This window comes from Gymnoscopelus braueri (genome assembly GCF_963280865.1).
Source record: "Gymnoscopelus braueri genome assembly, chromosome: 10".
Taxonomy (NCBI): Eukaryota; Metazoa; Chordata; class Actinopteri; order Myctophiformes; family Myctophidae; genus Gymnoscopelus; species Gymnoscopelus braueri.
Genome location: NC_137611.1, coordinates 13,152,535 through 13,168,205, shown reverse-complemented (window position 1 = coordinate 13,168,205; position 15,671 = coordinate 13,152,535). Strand labels below are relative to the sequence as shown.

At 43.1% G+C, this 15,671-nt stretch overlaps 1 protein-coding gene across 4 annotated transcripts in view; it reads right to left on the bottom strand.

The window, feature by feature from the left end:
- Nucleotides 1–15,671, bottom strand: part of mtcl1 (microtubule crosslinking factor 1) — an 82,555-nt gene that overhangs the window by 61,523 nt on the left and 5,361 nt on the right. For all 4 annotated transcript variants that reach the window (XM_080440913.1, XM_080440914.1, XM_080440915.1 and 1 more), the window contains exons 2-3: nucleotides 12,523–12,747; nucleotides 11,059–11,217 (exon numbers count right to left, since the gene is read on the bottom strand). In XM_080440913.1, coding sequence (XP_080297039.1) covers nucleotides 11,059–11,217; nucleotides 12,523–12,747 — 384 coding nt within the window. The remainder of the gene's footprint in view (nucleotides 1–11,058; nucleotides 11,218–12,522; nucleotides 12,748–15,671) is intronic.

The window sequence follows — 15,671 nt, the reverse complement described above, 5'->3', positions numbered from 1 at the left end:
GCTTTAAACTCTGCTTTTACGAATTTCGCCTAGATAAAAAAATAAAAGAATCCTCTTCTTTGTATTCTTGTTTTTGTTTATCAAAACAAACAGACAGTTTATAGAGCAAAGAGAGAGACAGGGCAGTGGAGATAAAGGAGAGAGAGAGAGAGAGAGAGAGAGAGAGAGAGAGAGAGAGAGAGAGAGAGAGAGAGAGAGAGAGAGAGAGAGAGAGAGAGAGAGAGAGAGAGAGAGAGAGAGAGAGAGAGAGAGAGAGAGAGAGTGACAGAGACAGAGAGAGAGAGAGAGATCGACAGAGAGAGAGAGAGATCGACAGAGAGGGAGAGAGAGAGAGAGAGAGAGAGAGAGAGAGACAGAGAGAGAGAGAGAGAGAGAGAGAGAGAGAGAGAGGAGAGAGAGAGAGAGAGAGAGAGAGAGAGAGAGAGAGAGAGAGAGAGAGAGAGAGAGAGAGAGAGATTGACAGAGAGAGAGAGAGAGAGAGAGAGAGAGAGAGAGAGACAGAAAGAGACAGAAAGAGACAGAAAGAGACAGAAAGAGAGAGAGAGAGACCAGAGAGACAGAGAGACAGAGAGAGAGAGAGGAAGCAGGTCTATCACACTACTTAATCAACGTGTATATCGTCTCTGTGGAAATACTGTTACTTTTCAGGATTCAAATTCAAAAATAGCAAAAGTAGCAGATCGACAAGCTCTGCAAACTTGTGATGCTTTTGTGTGACTTTGCAGTATGATCAAGTATTCATTTTTATTTAGGAAAAATACATAAAAAGTTAGAATATGGAGATAAGAGGTTTCTGCCCGACGGCGACGATATCTAGCCTATAGATTTGAACTGACGGGTGCATATTCATGGAGACAGCTTGCTTCACTGTGTGGGGAGGGCGAGAAAAAAAAAATACATCTCACGTTCTGGTTGCAGAGGTTTTCCCCCCAAATGGGACTGAAATATTCATCTCTCCTGTCATATAGGATTAATCTTAGAGGAGCAGATTAAAAGCTTACACACTCTAGATAAATCTATTTGGGCAGCAGGGTTGAGGTCTTCACCTTCACCCAAAAGCCAGGATTTATCTTTTATAGTACTATAAACAAGAGCTCTGGGAAATCCAACAAGACATATTTCAACCTTTCTCTCTCGGTGTGTTTGTGTGTGTGTGTGTGTGTGTGTGTGTGTGTGTGTGTGTGTGTGTGTGTGTGTGTGTGGGTGGGTGTGGGTGTGGGTGTGGGTGTGGGTGTGTGTGTGTGTGTGTGTGTGTGTGTGTGTGTGTATGTGTGTGAGAGAGAGAGAGAGAGAGAAAGAGTGATGGAGCTGCTGAGGATATACAGCACCTAGGAGTGTGTACAGTAAGTGTCTATTGAATGTATCTGGGTCTACTGTACAGTATGAAGGTTATTTTGTTTAGTTTTTTTGCCACTAGGTTTTTAAATATGTTTTACAAGCCAAAGAAAAGTCTCCTAATTTTCCAAACTGGAAATACATCTGAATACACATTGAATGTTTATGGAAATATCTTAGGGAGGGGGATATAGAGATATCTCTTACAGTACTTACATACAAATTACAAACGTAAAAAAATTATGTATTAACACAATATAAATACATGTTTGTGTTCAAGCACGGACACACACACACACACACACACACACACACACACACACACACACACACACACACACACACACACACACACACACACACACACACACACACACACACACACACACACACACACACACACACACACACACACACACACACACGGAAAGCTGGTTCTTGTAAAGATCCACTCTCCCTGGCTGCTGGTGAGCTTTATATGGATGTGTGTCACTGCAGTAAATTCTCCCTTACACACACTACTCCTCTCTCTCTCCTCCATATCGGCTCCCTTTCATTGGTGGAGTGGATCAGAGACGAGACATTAACTAGGTCAATGAGATTCCTTCATATGCTATCCAACAGAACACTGCAGCAGAAGAAAGGAGAGAAGCAGAGGAGATGGGAGGAGAGGAGAAGAGAGAGGAGGGAACTCCTGTCTCCCAAAGACAGATAAGAGGAGACCACCTTCCACCATCACAACTTGTTTACTCAAACATCAGTCTCAAATGATCTTGTCCAGCAGGTGGTAACCTCCCTCTTATATAGAATTTTACTCCAAAATAGGCAATAGTAAAAACTTTCGCACACCCAGATTAAAAGCTTAAACTCAGGTGCGAGGTAAAACAGTGAGCCAAGTGAAAATAGCCAATCTACAAGCTCACAATGCATCCTAAATTAAGCATTATTCTCTGTTGGGGTGGGGGGGGGGGCGTGCTTACTATCCCATTAGGTATTCCCATTGATGCATGCTTGTGCAGCAAAACCATGTTCAGATATATGATGATGAAATGCTGAGATTTATTTTGTGTGTGTGCAGTCCCTGTGGAACTGTACGACATCCGAAGAAACGGCACAAAGACAAAACAGAAAGCGGACAGTTCTAACATCTTCGCCTCGACAAAATGCAAACCCATCTTATGAAGATCACAATGATGCTTGCGTCAAGCACAGGGGCACTTCACTAGCACTGTTTATTTACGCACATCAGTAAAGGCGGCTTTTCTTCAAACACCAGTGCGATGGAATCCCTGCACCACCAACCAAGCAGCTCCCATTCTGCCGTTCTGTATCAATGGCGCCCACGGAGAAGCAGCCGTGGCTGCAATGTGGCCCCCGCCCCGTGATCCAATAACAACAGAAGGTCCTGTCGACCAGCCTGCCTGAACTGTTGAATAAAACTGTGACCGTATCACAGCCTGAGGCCATCTGATTATAGCCTCTTTACAAGCTCTGTGTTCTCTCCTCTGTTTCCCCACCTCTCTCCTTTCTCTGTGTCTCTCCTCTCAGAACCCAGGGACACACACACACCTCTCTCCTTTATGTGTGTCTCCTCTCAGAGCACCACCGATGCCACTTTGTTGGGTCTGATGCCGATACCGATTTTGGACAGTCCTAGACCACAGACGTTTTTGTTAAAAAAAAATATATATATATTTATTTACTGCTGATACAGTAAAAAAAGGCAAATAATGGCTAATATTTCTGCCAAATCAATATATGGGTCAGGGCTCTACTTTGTAGCTCACTCTTTCCTCTTATTCCCCCTGCCTGATCTCTTCTCTCTCTCTTCCTCCCATTTTCAGGGAGCGTTGAAACATGCCAGGGCCATTTCATAACAGGCCTTCTAGTTGGATTAATCCATGGCTCGAATCCATGCCAATCCCTGGGCCAGAGTCACACTGTGTGGAGCCTTGATAGCCGGGTTCAGACAGCCCAAGGACAAGATGAGAGACACCACAGGTCTCCTACTCAGCTTTAAAGGCCCAATACACCTCACAGTATCTGGGCTGGATGCCTGGCTGTTCACCACCGCCGTAAGAAAGTTTGTCAGTTAACCACATGAACCTGTCCGTTCCTATTCTGGGGCAAACCTTAAGTGAAAATAGCAATATAGAGGGGGGAAAAAGTAGTGGGCCTTGTATAGACTCCTGGGGGACACCAGTCAACAAGTATATTGGGTTTAAGTGGTTTAAAAGTACAGTAGGTTATTCCCTGTTTTGTATTATGCATCTTGTTTGTGCTTAACTTAGTAAATGGAATATTTCTGTAACAAGACAAGTAGTCCAAAAGTCCTGATAGCTGCTGGCCCTAGAGGCTGTGCTCCTTCTTATTTACACACAACCAGACATTTTTGGCTGAAGGGTAACGCTAGCGGCTAGAGGAAAGGCCATGGTGTCACCAAAATCAGGAGTTGTCATCGTAAAATGTGCCTGTTAGATTATTCCCTGGTTTCACAACACAACAGCTGTGTGAATACATCAGTAGTCTTAAGTGAAGCGAAACAGAGAAGGGAACGTTGTTCTGGGCCAGTTGAACAGCATTCTTACCGGTAACGCAGGCACGTCCTTTCCACAGCCATGGGAACAAACTTGTGGAGGTTTATCTCCTCTGATGAAGCAAACACCACACTTTTAACTAGGGCTGCAACTATCAATGATCTTCTTAGTGATTATTCTATTGATTACTTTTTAGATTAATCGAATAATCGAGAAGGAACTGTTACACCCCTACTTCTAACTTTAGTCATTTCACTTCATCCCAAATTAAAAGGGTCTCAGCCAGCTCCTAGACACTCCATCATCTCTCATCTCAAACAATGACAATATTTAAATTTGCACCCATGCCGTATGGATTTCAAATGAATTAAACATCTAATAAACGTCTGCAACATCCCAGACACCTTTTCAAATTGTAGGGAGTTAAATATTGTCTATTTTGGTAAAATGCCCTGTGCAACAAGGAAATCAATTATCTGTGAAAAAAATATAAACGTATGGGGTTGGTACAACAACAAAGAGCACTTCTGGTGAGGAAGAGTAGAGAAACATCACATGATGCTGCCTGGCTGGCACTAAAGGCTGCCTGTGGTTTTCTGGGACAAACCTCCTGGGGAAAACACGGAAGAATCTGAATTCATTTTGGAGCAGTTCCTGTCTCTGTCTAGTCTGTCTCTCATTCTCTCTCCCTCTCTCTCTCTGTCGTACACTACTTTTCTTTGGAAACCTTATATCGTTGCCGTCGGGCAGAAAACTCCTATCTCAATATTATTATTATTTTTTTTCCCCCGTAAATTAACGTCCTACTTGATCATCCTACAGTGTCACACAAAAGCACCAAAAGTAGCAGATCTGCTACTTTTGCTACTCTTGAATTTGAATCCTGAAAAATGATACGTAGCCTGCGAGTTAGTTCTGGCAGCATACACTCGAGAGAGATTCTATCTGGCTGTTTACAGCGTCATGCAGACTCATACAGTACGTCATACTCTGACGTGGCAGTCAGCTGTCCAATCGGGCGGGTTATTTAAGCTCACCTTCATCTGTGTTCTGTCTGCTTTGTGTTTCATAGGTGTTGTCATGCAGCGTTTACTCCCACCACCACCCCAGCACCACCAGTGGGCTCTGCTATTGGTTCTGTTCCCCATGGGGGGTTGTTATGTATATATATCTCCCTGCTCTTAAAGGTTAATGATGGTTGTCTTAATTATGCTGAGCAGGGAGAAAAATGTAGCAGAGCCTGAACGCCAAAATAAAATATATTACATCCACTCTTGTATTCTCATTCTATATATTGTTCATATATTTGGTCTGTAATATTGGTTCAATCTATTCGTGAGTTATCTGACAGAACTAACAGTTTTGGACATATGAGGTTTCCACCCGACAGAGACGATATGCTAAAAGAAGCAGGTTTCAGACAGGTCAGCAGAACACGCTTCTGTCTGAAGGTCAACTCTTAGTGTGACTGATCAATAACACTCAGGGTCCCGATGTCTGTGACTGTGTTTGAGTGCCATAAAGATTCAGGACACCTACTGTATATGTGCAACACATGCATCATCCATACTAGTCTATACTCTATAAACGATCAGAGTTCTCTGCCTACCGATACGTCTGGGGAAATCTGAATCCAAGGTAGTTACTAGAGCAGCGACTAGAATGACCGCTAACAATCCTACACCCACTGCTTGGGAAACCAATGGTATCATTGCCCCCTTATGAAGGACCCTTCCAAAGACTTTGGATTGGTTTCTTAAATGCAGTTTGTTAATTTTTTTGTGCTTTTTTAAACCATTTTTCTCTCCAATTTAGTCGTTAAGCCGATTGATTCCTCCCCACACACAATCGTGTGTTGTGTCCAACTGACTCACCTGTCAGTGAGGAGCGCCAACCCGGAGGACGTCCCTCCCCCAAACACGGGCCAATTGCGTTTGTATAGACGCTCGACAAAGCCGGATGCACCGCGGTGGATTTGAACTGCAGTGTGTTTTAAAACTCTCTTAATAGTTTCCACCCAGTTTTAGCAATGAAAGCTGGGAGATTGTCATCAGTCTATAATTGAGCAAAGCATTTAGGCTTTGTCCAGACTGCAGGAAAAATCCAATTTGTTTCTTAAATACAATCTTTAGTACTGAGTGATCAGATCGGATCTGTATATTCTTATTCAGACATCGCCGAGCTGTCTGCATTGGTTGCTGTTTGGTAACTAACGACGAAACAACATAGATGTGAGTAATGCTTAATTTATACTCTATTGTAAGACTCTATTGTAAGTCACTTGCCGAAAACAGCAGATCTACAAGCTCACACAACGCGCCACTATGCGCCGTATTGAGAGCTTGAAGATTGTCTATTTTCAGTGAGCGACACCATCGTACCACAAAAAATAAACATTTGAACATAGCTTTAGAGCTTGACTTGTGAGACAAATCAGCCAAATCAGCCAACAAAGGCTAACAGAGTCAAACTCTACACCAGGGGTGTTAAACGTTTTTCAGGCCAAGGACCCCTTAGCTGAGAGACGCAGGGACCCCCCCTCCCCCACTACATATTGGATAGAATTATGTTGCAGATTAAACGTTTTCATAGATTTTATAGATAGCTTCATTGTATCAGCGTTGTGCCCACGGGCTTGTAGATCGGCTAATTTCGGCTAATGTTCCCCTCAGAATAGGGATGCTAAAAATAAAGATCCTATCACACAAAGATTTGACGGCCCCCCCTGCAGTAACTCTGAGGACCCCCTCGGGGTCCCGGACCCCCTGTTGAAAACCCCTGCTCCACGCACTAATGACACAAGAGCAACAACATATTTGCTGCATCGGCACACAAGTCATTGACTCTCCCTTTCTGTCTGGTGAAAAATCTGCTTAAACAGATGGCATATGTTGTGATCAAGCACAGACAGAAGAGAAGAAAAACAACCAATCTGTAATTCATTTGAAGTGCTGCAGACCGTTACGGTTTAAATAACCTTTAAAGTTCTTGTGCTGACGTCTCTTTTGTACTGATGTTATCGCAACGAAAAAACTAATGCTGATACAAATATAACTTATCTGGGAAGGGCCAGTATCGACCGATCAATAGTCTCCCCTGGCTGACTGATTTCACAGAGGAGATGGAGGACAGACAGGAGGAGAGACAAAGGGTGATTGTCACACAATATGGGACTACCCAGTGAAAGAAGTACTCTGACTATTTACTTAACCCATTAACACCTGAGGCCCATTCTACAAAATTCTAAATCGGTAGTTCTCACAACTTTTTTGTGCTAAAGACCCCCTAATTGATGTATATTTGGCCGCGGACCCCCCATCTGGCAATGTTATGTGCCAGGGGCCACCAGAAGAGAAGATTTGTAAAACAAATCTAAATTATTAATCAACACTTTCAAGATTTAAAAAAAATGCTTGTAGATCTGCTATTTTTTAATATACAGCACTAAGATCTAAAATAACACAGATGCTTTCCCGGAATAATGCACTGAAAAATGGACATACTGTACTCAACAGTACTTGAGTAAATGTACTGTACTTAGTCACTTTCCACCACTGGTACTACCCACACTTGCCAAGTCATGCTTCCAGACTGACTGGTTTGGCATTAGCCTACTTCCTGCCCCGGTGGCAGAGACGCGTCACGTTAGCCACTGTTGCCAGTGTCCATTAGGCTAAGCTAGCTCAGCCCCATGCAGCAGTGCCCAGAATAGCTGCCTCCTCTCATCTCATTAACAACAAGAATGCATCACGGAAGGGTCGCCGAGGCAACCACACAAAGTGTGGAGTAGTAACGTTCATTACATCACCACACAGTAACATAGGGCTGCAACAGTTCATCAAACTGATCGATTTAATCAATTATAAAAAACTAAATCGAGAATAGATCATTTAATAAAATAATAACAATATAACAATAATAATAGTTAACAATTGATCCCTATTTTTGAAATATAAATTAAGTGGTTAATCGATTCATTGATATATATATATATATATATATATATATATATATATATATATATATGTGTATTTTAAATATACATATTTTAAAATTCACTTCTCAATTATCAATAGAATAATCGCTAAGATGATAATGGATAGTTATGCGGCTCTACAGTAAAATCCAAGGTGGTATTTTCACTCTAGGGTGTAAACATGGACCATTTAGTCGCTGATAAAGACACAGTAGCTGTCCAAACGTTAGTTGGGAGTTCTGTTTGCACAATAAAGGCTGTTTGAAGTTGTTTTTAAGTTCCTCATTAAACGGTCCTGTGCCCGAGAAGCACCTGATTCAGCCTTTCCTTGCTGGAATGATGAGCAGTGAGCTCCTCCTAGTCATGTACACAAGTACTGTTTGATGACGGTGTAAATACTTTTTACAGGCACACTATGTGCACTGACTGATTGGGATTGATAATGAGATTGTTCTATCTTGTAAACTTGTATTTGCTTTGTTGTTCTATGCAGTATATGCACCCTATTGTACCAGCTTGATTACTGCAACGCTTGAATTTCCTCCCAGAGATCAGAGAGTGCAATGAATCAATGAATCAATGAATCAATCAGCCAGCCAGCCAGCCAGCCAGTGTAACTGTGTGTGTGTGTGTCTGTCTGTCTGTCTGTCTGTCTGTCTGTCTGTCTGTCTGTCTGTCTGTCTGTCTGTCTGTATCTGTGTATTATGTGAAGGGGTTTATATCTCTACAGGGCTTCTTCGGTAAATAAGAAAATGTTCTTTCAGTTTGCTTAAGCCGGGTTATGTAAGGGTTAAAAGAAATCCAGATGAATGAACAACAGGTTGGATCATTTTTGTATGCTCAGGGCTCCTGGGCAGTTGTGACTGATGAATTCAATTCACTGAGGTGACCTCAGTGATCGGGCCAATGGTCTGCAGTCCATTTGAAATGGCATAAATTTTACAGACGCTTTCTTTCAGACCTTCAACTCTATCCAGCGCACAGGCTGAATGTTGCATCGTGCCTCTGACTGTGGATTTCTCTCCAAAATGTCAATCGTTACCAGCATAATAATCGCCAGAATCACATTCTAACATTCACCAGCGGTGTCATTTTCACTGCAGCACTGCACTGCCACCACTCACAGTATCAATGAACATCCCCCACAGCCGTGGCCGCCGGGCCTAAATCCTTTCTTTTTTTTAATCTTCTGCTGTATTTTATGACTGAAGAGCTGTAGCAAGAAACTGAATTAGATGAAGACAAAAGCTTCAATGGTCTGCGCACATTCATTCAGCACCATGCATACAGACAGACAGACACCATCTCGGTTAAGATTCTCTCCATCTGTTTGTTCTCTCCAGCATATTTCTGACTGGATAGCTATTATAAATCATGACTTCTGAAGTGTGCAAAACTGCCACCATTCATTAAGATAAAATGTTTGTTCATTTGAAGGCAAATATTTCAGGGATAGATCAAATTCCCTCAGGGCCTGACGTCAATGAAACATTGAGTCTATTCATGACTAAGCTCGCTCCCAGCCTTTTCTCATCTCACACGGAGAAAAGTGGTGTGTTCTACCGTGTTACGCTATATACATAGTGTGACCTGCAGAACATTTTCGTAGCCAAGCGTAGCCCTTTACTAACCATTTCATCCATTGGAAACGTGCTAGCGTATCTCCACGACCACGCGCATGTCGTGCAGGGAATTAATATCTCTCAGAAAAAAAAACTAGAACACACCACTGCTTGTAACAACCTGTCTGTAGGACTTCCGTCGTATGTACTTCCCCCCAGAAGCGGTCTTTTTCGACCAATCAGCAATCACAACACGGTTTTCATGCCCGGGGAATGTCAACGTATCAGTACAGCATCAACGTAACTTCCTGTACTTCCGCTTAGACCCTTTCAGTAGCTGTTCTCATCCAGCGTGATTCAGGATAGATAGACAGGTATTAAGTGAGGACAAAGTGGGCCGGTGACATGCATTGGAGCCAGGATCAAACCATGGAACTTATTATAAAGAAAGAGAACGGTTCTACACCGGGCATGCACCTCTGACCCACCTACTATAGGAGGCAAACTGGAACCGGACGTCCGATGGAATGCATTGAAGTCAATGAGAGCCAGCTGGACCAGCTTATGGACAAACTATATTTTTGAATGATTGCAACCTGTGGTCAGATAATCGGTTCAGGAATATAAAAGAAGACATAATCAGACATTGTTTCCTGCTGTCTTGGTATTTCAATGTGCACACTATATTATTTTATTAGGGTTATTTAAAGAGCACAGAGAAGGCTTCTAGTGGGGCTATGTGAGCTGTCATCACAAGAATTGGCCGGTCTCACGATAACAGCCCATAGCCCAGAAACATACTCAGTCCTCTTTAGATGCCTAAATAAAATCATATAATGTGCTGTACATCGAAAAACAAGGCGGCATTTCACAAATTATGTGTAATATTCCTGAACCGAGTCCATCTGGCTCTCATTGACGTCAATGCATTCCGTGGAACTTCTGGCTCCAGTTTGCCTCCCAGTGTGACAGATCTGCCAGCTGAAATTGCTAGTGATGTAGATGTCCTTTCCTTCTTAGATTCTTAGTTCCTTGGATCAAACCAGGAAGTGTGAGTGCTATTCCGAAGCCAACCGTATGCAGATCATGGGTGGAAGTGATGTGCAGAAGCTTTCAGCCAGTCATTATTATAACATTATGTAGATAGCTAGCCCGCTAACTACATTTCCAAACAGGTGGTAACCCCTTCCATCCACCATGGCCTGCCAACTCAGACGGCACGCTGAGTTGGCAAGCCAGCTCGCACTTATGGCCGCCAGTGTAACCAGTTAGCCAGTGGGCACCGATACATTCATACTTTAGGGATAATGTCGAGTCCGGGGACCGGGAGGGGTCTAAATGGACCATTTTTGTCCAATCTCAGGGTTAAATTAAAATGTGACTTTACAGTGTAGATTGGGGTCCTAGAGATAAAAAGAATGGGCGTCCGTGGCCGAATGTACATATAAAAATGAGGATCCTAGAAAAGAGAAAGATTGAGAGTCACTGCTTTAAGCTCTTATCCACAGCGAACACTGCCGTATAATATCTGTTCATTCCTTAATCACCGGCATTAAAAGTGAGCAACGATAACAGGGTGTAAGCCGCTGTGATAATGTTTTTTTTTGTCATTCTAGAATGAGGATAAATCTCATATGAGTCTCCTTACCTCTTTGACCCTTTCCATCTCGTTGTGCAGAGCCTGCTTGGAGATCTCCACCTCGATGATCTTCTGTCTGAGCTGCTCATTCTCGTCTTCAGCTCTGCTGCGCTTGTCTTCCACGTTCTCCAGCTCGTTGTGCAGACGCACAGACACGTCTTTGGCAACCTGGGTTCATATGCGCACACACACACACACACACACACACACACACACACACACACACACACACACACACACACACACACACACACACACACACACACACACACACACACACACACACACACACACACACACACACACACACACACACACATATTACTATACTTTGTCAGCTATTTTAAGTGCATGACCTTAGCGTCTTTTAATTATTCCGAGTCCGAATTTTGCGTATATTCGCATAATCGCCGGTGTGTGACCTTAACTCTCTTTTACCCATAAAACAACCATTTATCTTCTGAGGACCAGATATTTTCCTCAAAATGTCTATTTCTCAAATTCTACTATACTCGTGGGAGCATTTGGCCCTCACAAATACAGGCAGACACAAACACGCACATATGCGGCCACAATTTAAATGAAATCACATAATACAAAATGAGTACACAGATTCATGAGTATTGTTATGTTCTAATCTGATAACGTAACTATATTAAAGGGCCTTCTGTTACAACAGTTGAAATTCCCTTCGGCTGTGTAATATTTTGGTGTCAGAGCAGGTGTGTGCGCTGCCGGCTATGCTGTCATGAGTTCGACTGTGCTGGGAACTGTTTATAATGAGTGACTAGCTTCATCTCTGGAGCATTCACAGCGTGACGCACAGAGACAGTTTGACTGGTGCTGGGGAACTGTTATAATGACTGACTAGTTGTAGTTTCAGCTGGGGGAGGATTCACAGCGTAACACACAGAGACAGTTGGAAGTGGAACACAATGAGGCCCGACACGACACCGCTGGAGAGGGGAGCGCTACTTGGAACAAGCTGTGCACACAGACATTGTTTGGACCGTTTCCTCTGCCCCCGGGTTCTGTTGTCGTTCCTAATGAACTCTGTGTGTGGCTGAGAGAGCAGCCAGCAACCAACATGCAAAGCCCAGAGAACCAGGTCAGCCCAGTGAGCCCACAGTACCCTCACTGCAATGTACTCTGAGATGCCAAGCTGAATAAAACCCAAAGTTTAAAATGTTTTCAACTCTCTACGACCAGATAAAAATGTGCACGGCTCAGTGCAGAATAGATAGACGAATAGTCTCGTCGCGCTGCTGGCATTTCTACTGTAAATACGCAGCGCTCCCATTGAAAACTATTCAAAACACAATGCTGGCCTAAGGAAAAAAACGCCTTGGTGGACAGACACAGCCCTCAAGAAATGCAGAGATGCACGTGCACGTACGTAGAAACGTATGCAAAAGCGCGCACACACACACACACACACACGCACACACACACACACACGCGCACACGCCTTACCTTCAGGTCTTGCTCCAGGTTGCGTAGCAGGTCTCCGTCCACCTGGCCGCTCTGGGCCACGCGCAGGCTCTTCTGCTCGGCCTTGCGCAGCCGGTACTGCAGGATGCGGCAGTTCTTGTTGGAGCGGTCCAGCTCCCGCCGCAGCTCCTGGACCTGGTACACCTCCTCCTCCAGGTAGCTGTCCCGCACCTCCTCCATCTCCGCCCGCAGCTCCTCCATTTCATCCTGTGACACACACAGAAACACAAACCAAGCAGATCATCATCATGTCCTTTATGTGATGTTCTTGTTAAGCTTTGAACAATGCTGTGTAGCCAACTATGCCCCAGGTACCCCAGAGACAAAGACACGTAGACAAATTTAATAAACTAAAATGTTACGTTGGGGGAAGTCCTTAGAGAGAGTGAGGGGAGGTGAGTGGGGTAGGACATCCAGGGAGTGGGTAGATGGAGCGGTTGGTGGAGAGGACAGAGGAGGGTGGGCGTGGCCCGGACGGTCGGTGTAACCGCCTGGGCACCTAGACGGGTAATCCAGCCTGACAGCGTGTTGCTGGTTCGACTCCCGATCCCGAAGGCCTTTGCTGCATGTCACTCCCCATCTCTCTCCCCATTTCCTGTCAGCCTACTTTCCTATCAATAAAGGCATAAAAGCCAAAATAAATAAAAAATAAATGAAAAAAGGAGTGTGGGTGGAGCTGGAAGATACTGGGTTTGAAGGTGGAATGAACTCCCCATTGAACTGCAGACTCACTCTCAATCTTCCACCGTAATCTCAAGACTCACCTCTTCATACTCCACCTTAATAGCCTGTAGCACTTGCCTATAGCCTGACCTTGCAGGCTTATGCAAAGGTTAAAATGTAATTTAGATAGCATGTTATGTAGACAGATGCCAGGTTCATTTGTTGACCTAGCATCCTATAGTTTGTATAGCTTCAATGTACAGATTTATTTTCATTTTTATATTATACTGTTTAGACTGATAGATTACTATTTCTATGCAATTTGAAGTTGCTTACTGGATTAAGAGCCTGAATTGTAAATTATAAGGAGGGAGCCACAGTAGTCAAAAGCGTCGTTCTGATGGCGATGTGGAGCAGCTGGGCTGATTCAGATCATCCACACCTGTGCTGTCAGCAGGCTGAGGGAGACGCCCAGCCCTCGCTCAATGATGTCGTGCAGAGGAGGGACTATAGGAATGTGTGACACAGTTCTCACTAAGTTATCACTAAAGATTTGACATCGAACTGGATGCAGAGGAAGGGCTCCTTTTAAAGCTGGAATCCGGGGCTTATTTTAATGAACAAAAGGTTATTTTAATCAATCTGTATGGTAGAGTATGTTGCTACAAGATAACTAGTACATCTGCAGTGGTTGGAGGTGGTCTCCCTCTACTCTTCCATCGAGACATTTAGGCCCTGGGTGTCAGGTAGGACACCTACTGGTTGACAAGTTGTACTGCCTGGAGCTCATAAGGCCAATATCTCCCAATACCTCTAAGGAGGGATTCCCTCATGGATGAGTGGTAAATATATGGTTTCCCCATGTGTGGGAGACAGAGGTTTGAATCCTGTGTGTTTACAGTTGCAATTACTGTACCTTTATCTGTCTGGAGAGGACATAAAGGCTATGGATTGTAGCTTTTTAAACCAGCGCCTGACCAAAAAAATGCATGATTTTCAGAATACAGACAGTCAACCTGGGTACTACAAAACATAGTTTATTCTGGGATTGGTTAAGATCTTTTCACTTTGCATAAGTCTGAATAATACTATACTAATGAATGATATTTAAACCATTGCCTCTTGCTGCATAGAGATATTAAATGCAAGCAGAATGAGTCAGTAAGGTGACATTCTTTCAACTCAACTAACAAAACAAAAACAGGGTGAAACTGTGTTCTGCACGTTGTGTGATACATTGCGTGAGTGGTGATACAATATCGTCGCTGTCGGTGAAAACCTCATATGTCCAAAACTGTTACCTTTCAGGATTCAAATAAAAAAATTGCAAAAGTAGCAGATCTACAAGCTCGAAACGTGTCGCTCCGCGCCACGTTTCGAGCTTGTACATCTGCTACTTTTGATGCTTTAGTGTGACGCAGTAGTATGATCTAGTAGGGTGTTAATTTAGGAAAAAAAACACAAAAAGTTAGAATATGGAGATAGGAGGTTTCTGCCCCGACAGTGACGATATGCCCTCGTGCTCAGTTAGCACTCCAAGGGTTTATGATGCAACATTCTTATGAAGCAATAAGCCTCTTATCTGTGACATCAATCTTTCCTCATCTCTTATCTAAAAACTAAAAACAAACTGTGCAGAAGTAAAGGATGAAAGAATTTCTGAGCTGAGCTATCACGGCTTCCCCAGACAAAACCAACTACAATATGGTTGCTGTCAGGCGGAAACCTTAGATTGTGCTGTATTGTCCAAAACCGTTACTTTTCGGGAAATGGAGGGAAAGAAATAACACGTGTTTGGATTCAATGTAGGTATTATTATTTAGTCATAAGCGCTTGTTAACACTTTTCATTGGTTCAACAATTACAAAAAACTAAGACAGATCGGCTATTTTTGTTACTTTTGAAAAAAAAAAGTTTAATCTAAAACACAATTTTATACAGGATGTAGTGGGGGTCCCTGCTTCATCTCTCTCTCAGCTAGGGGGTCCTTGGGCTGAAAACGTTGAAGACCCCTGCTATAGAGTGTTTGTTCAGTAACAGGAGTCTCCCCGTCTCTCCAGCTCTTTAATAAACAGAAAATACATTTTTCGGTAGGTGTCAAAAGCTCAGCCAATCAGGAGAAAGTACCCATTTTTGAGCTTCATTTTTATAGTGTTCCAGTTCCGATTTTTTCTGCTCATTTCTTTGTGTCATCACTTCCAATTTCACTTGTTTAATCTATATCCTGATTGAGTTCTCTATCCTGATTGGATAAAATTGGAAATTAAACTGAAACTGAAACTAAAATGTATTTTGTGTTTAATAAAGAGCTGGAGAGACAAGGAGACTCCTTTTACTGAACAAACACTCTATAGCAATGAGTACTATCAGAATCTATCAGAATATAGAGCTATTTAACACTTATTTTAACCAAAGAAAATCACTTACCCTACCTTTAAGAGAAAGAAAAAAAAACATAAAAAGTTGAA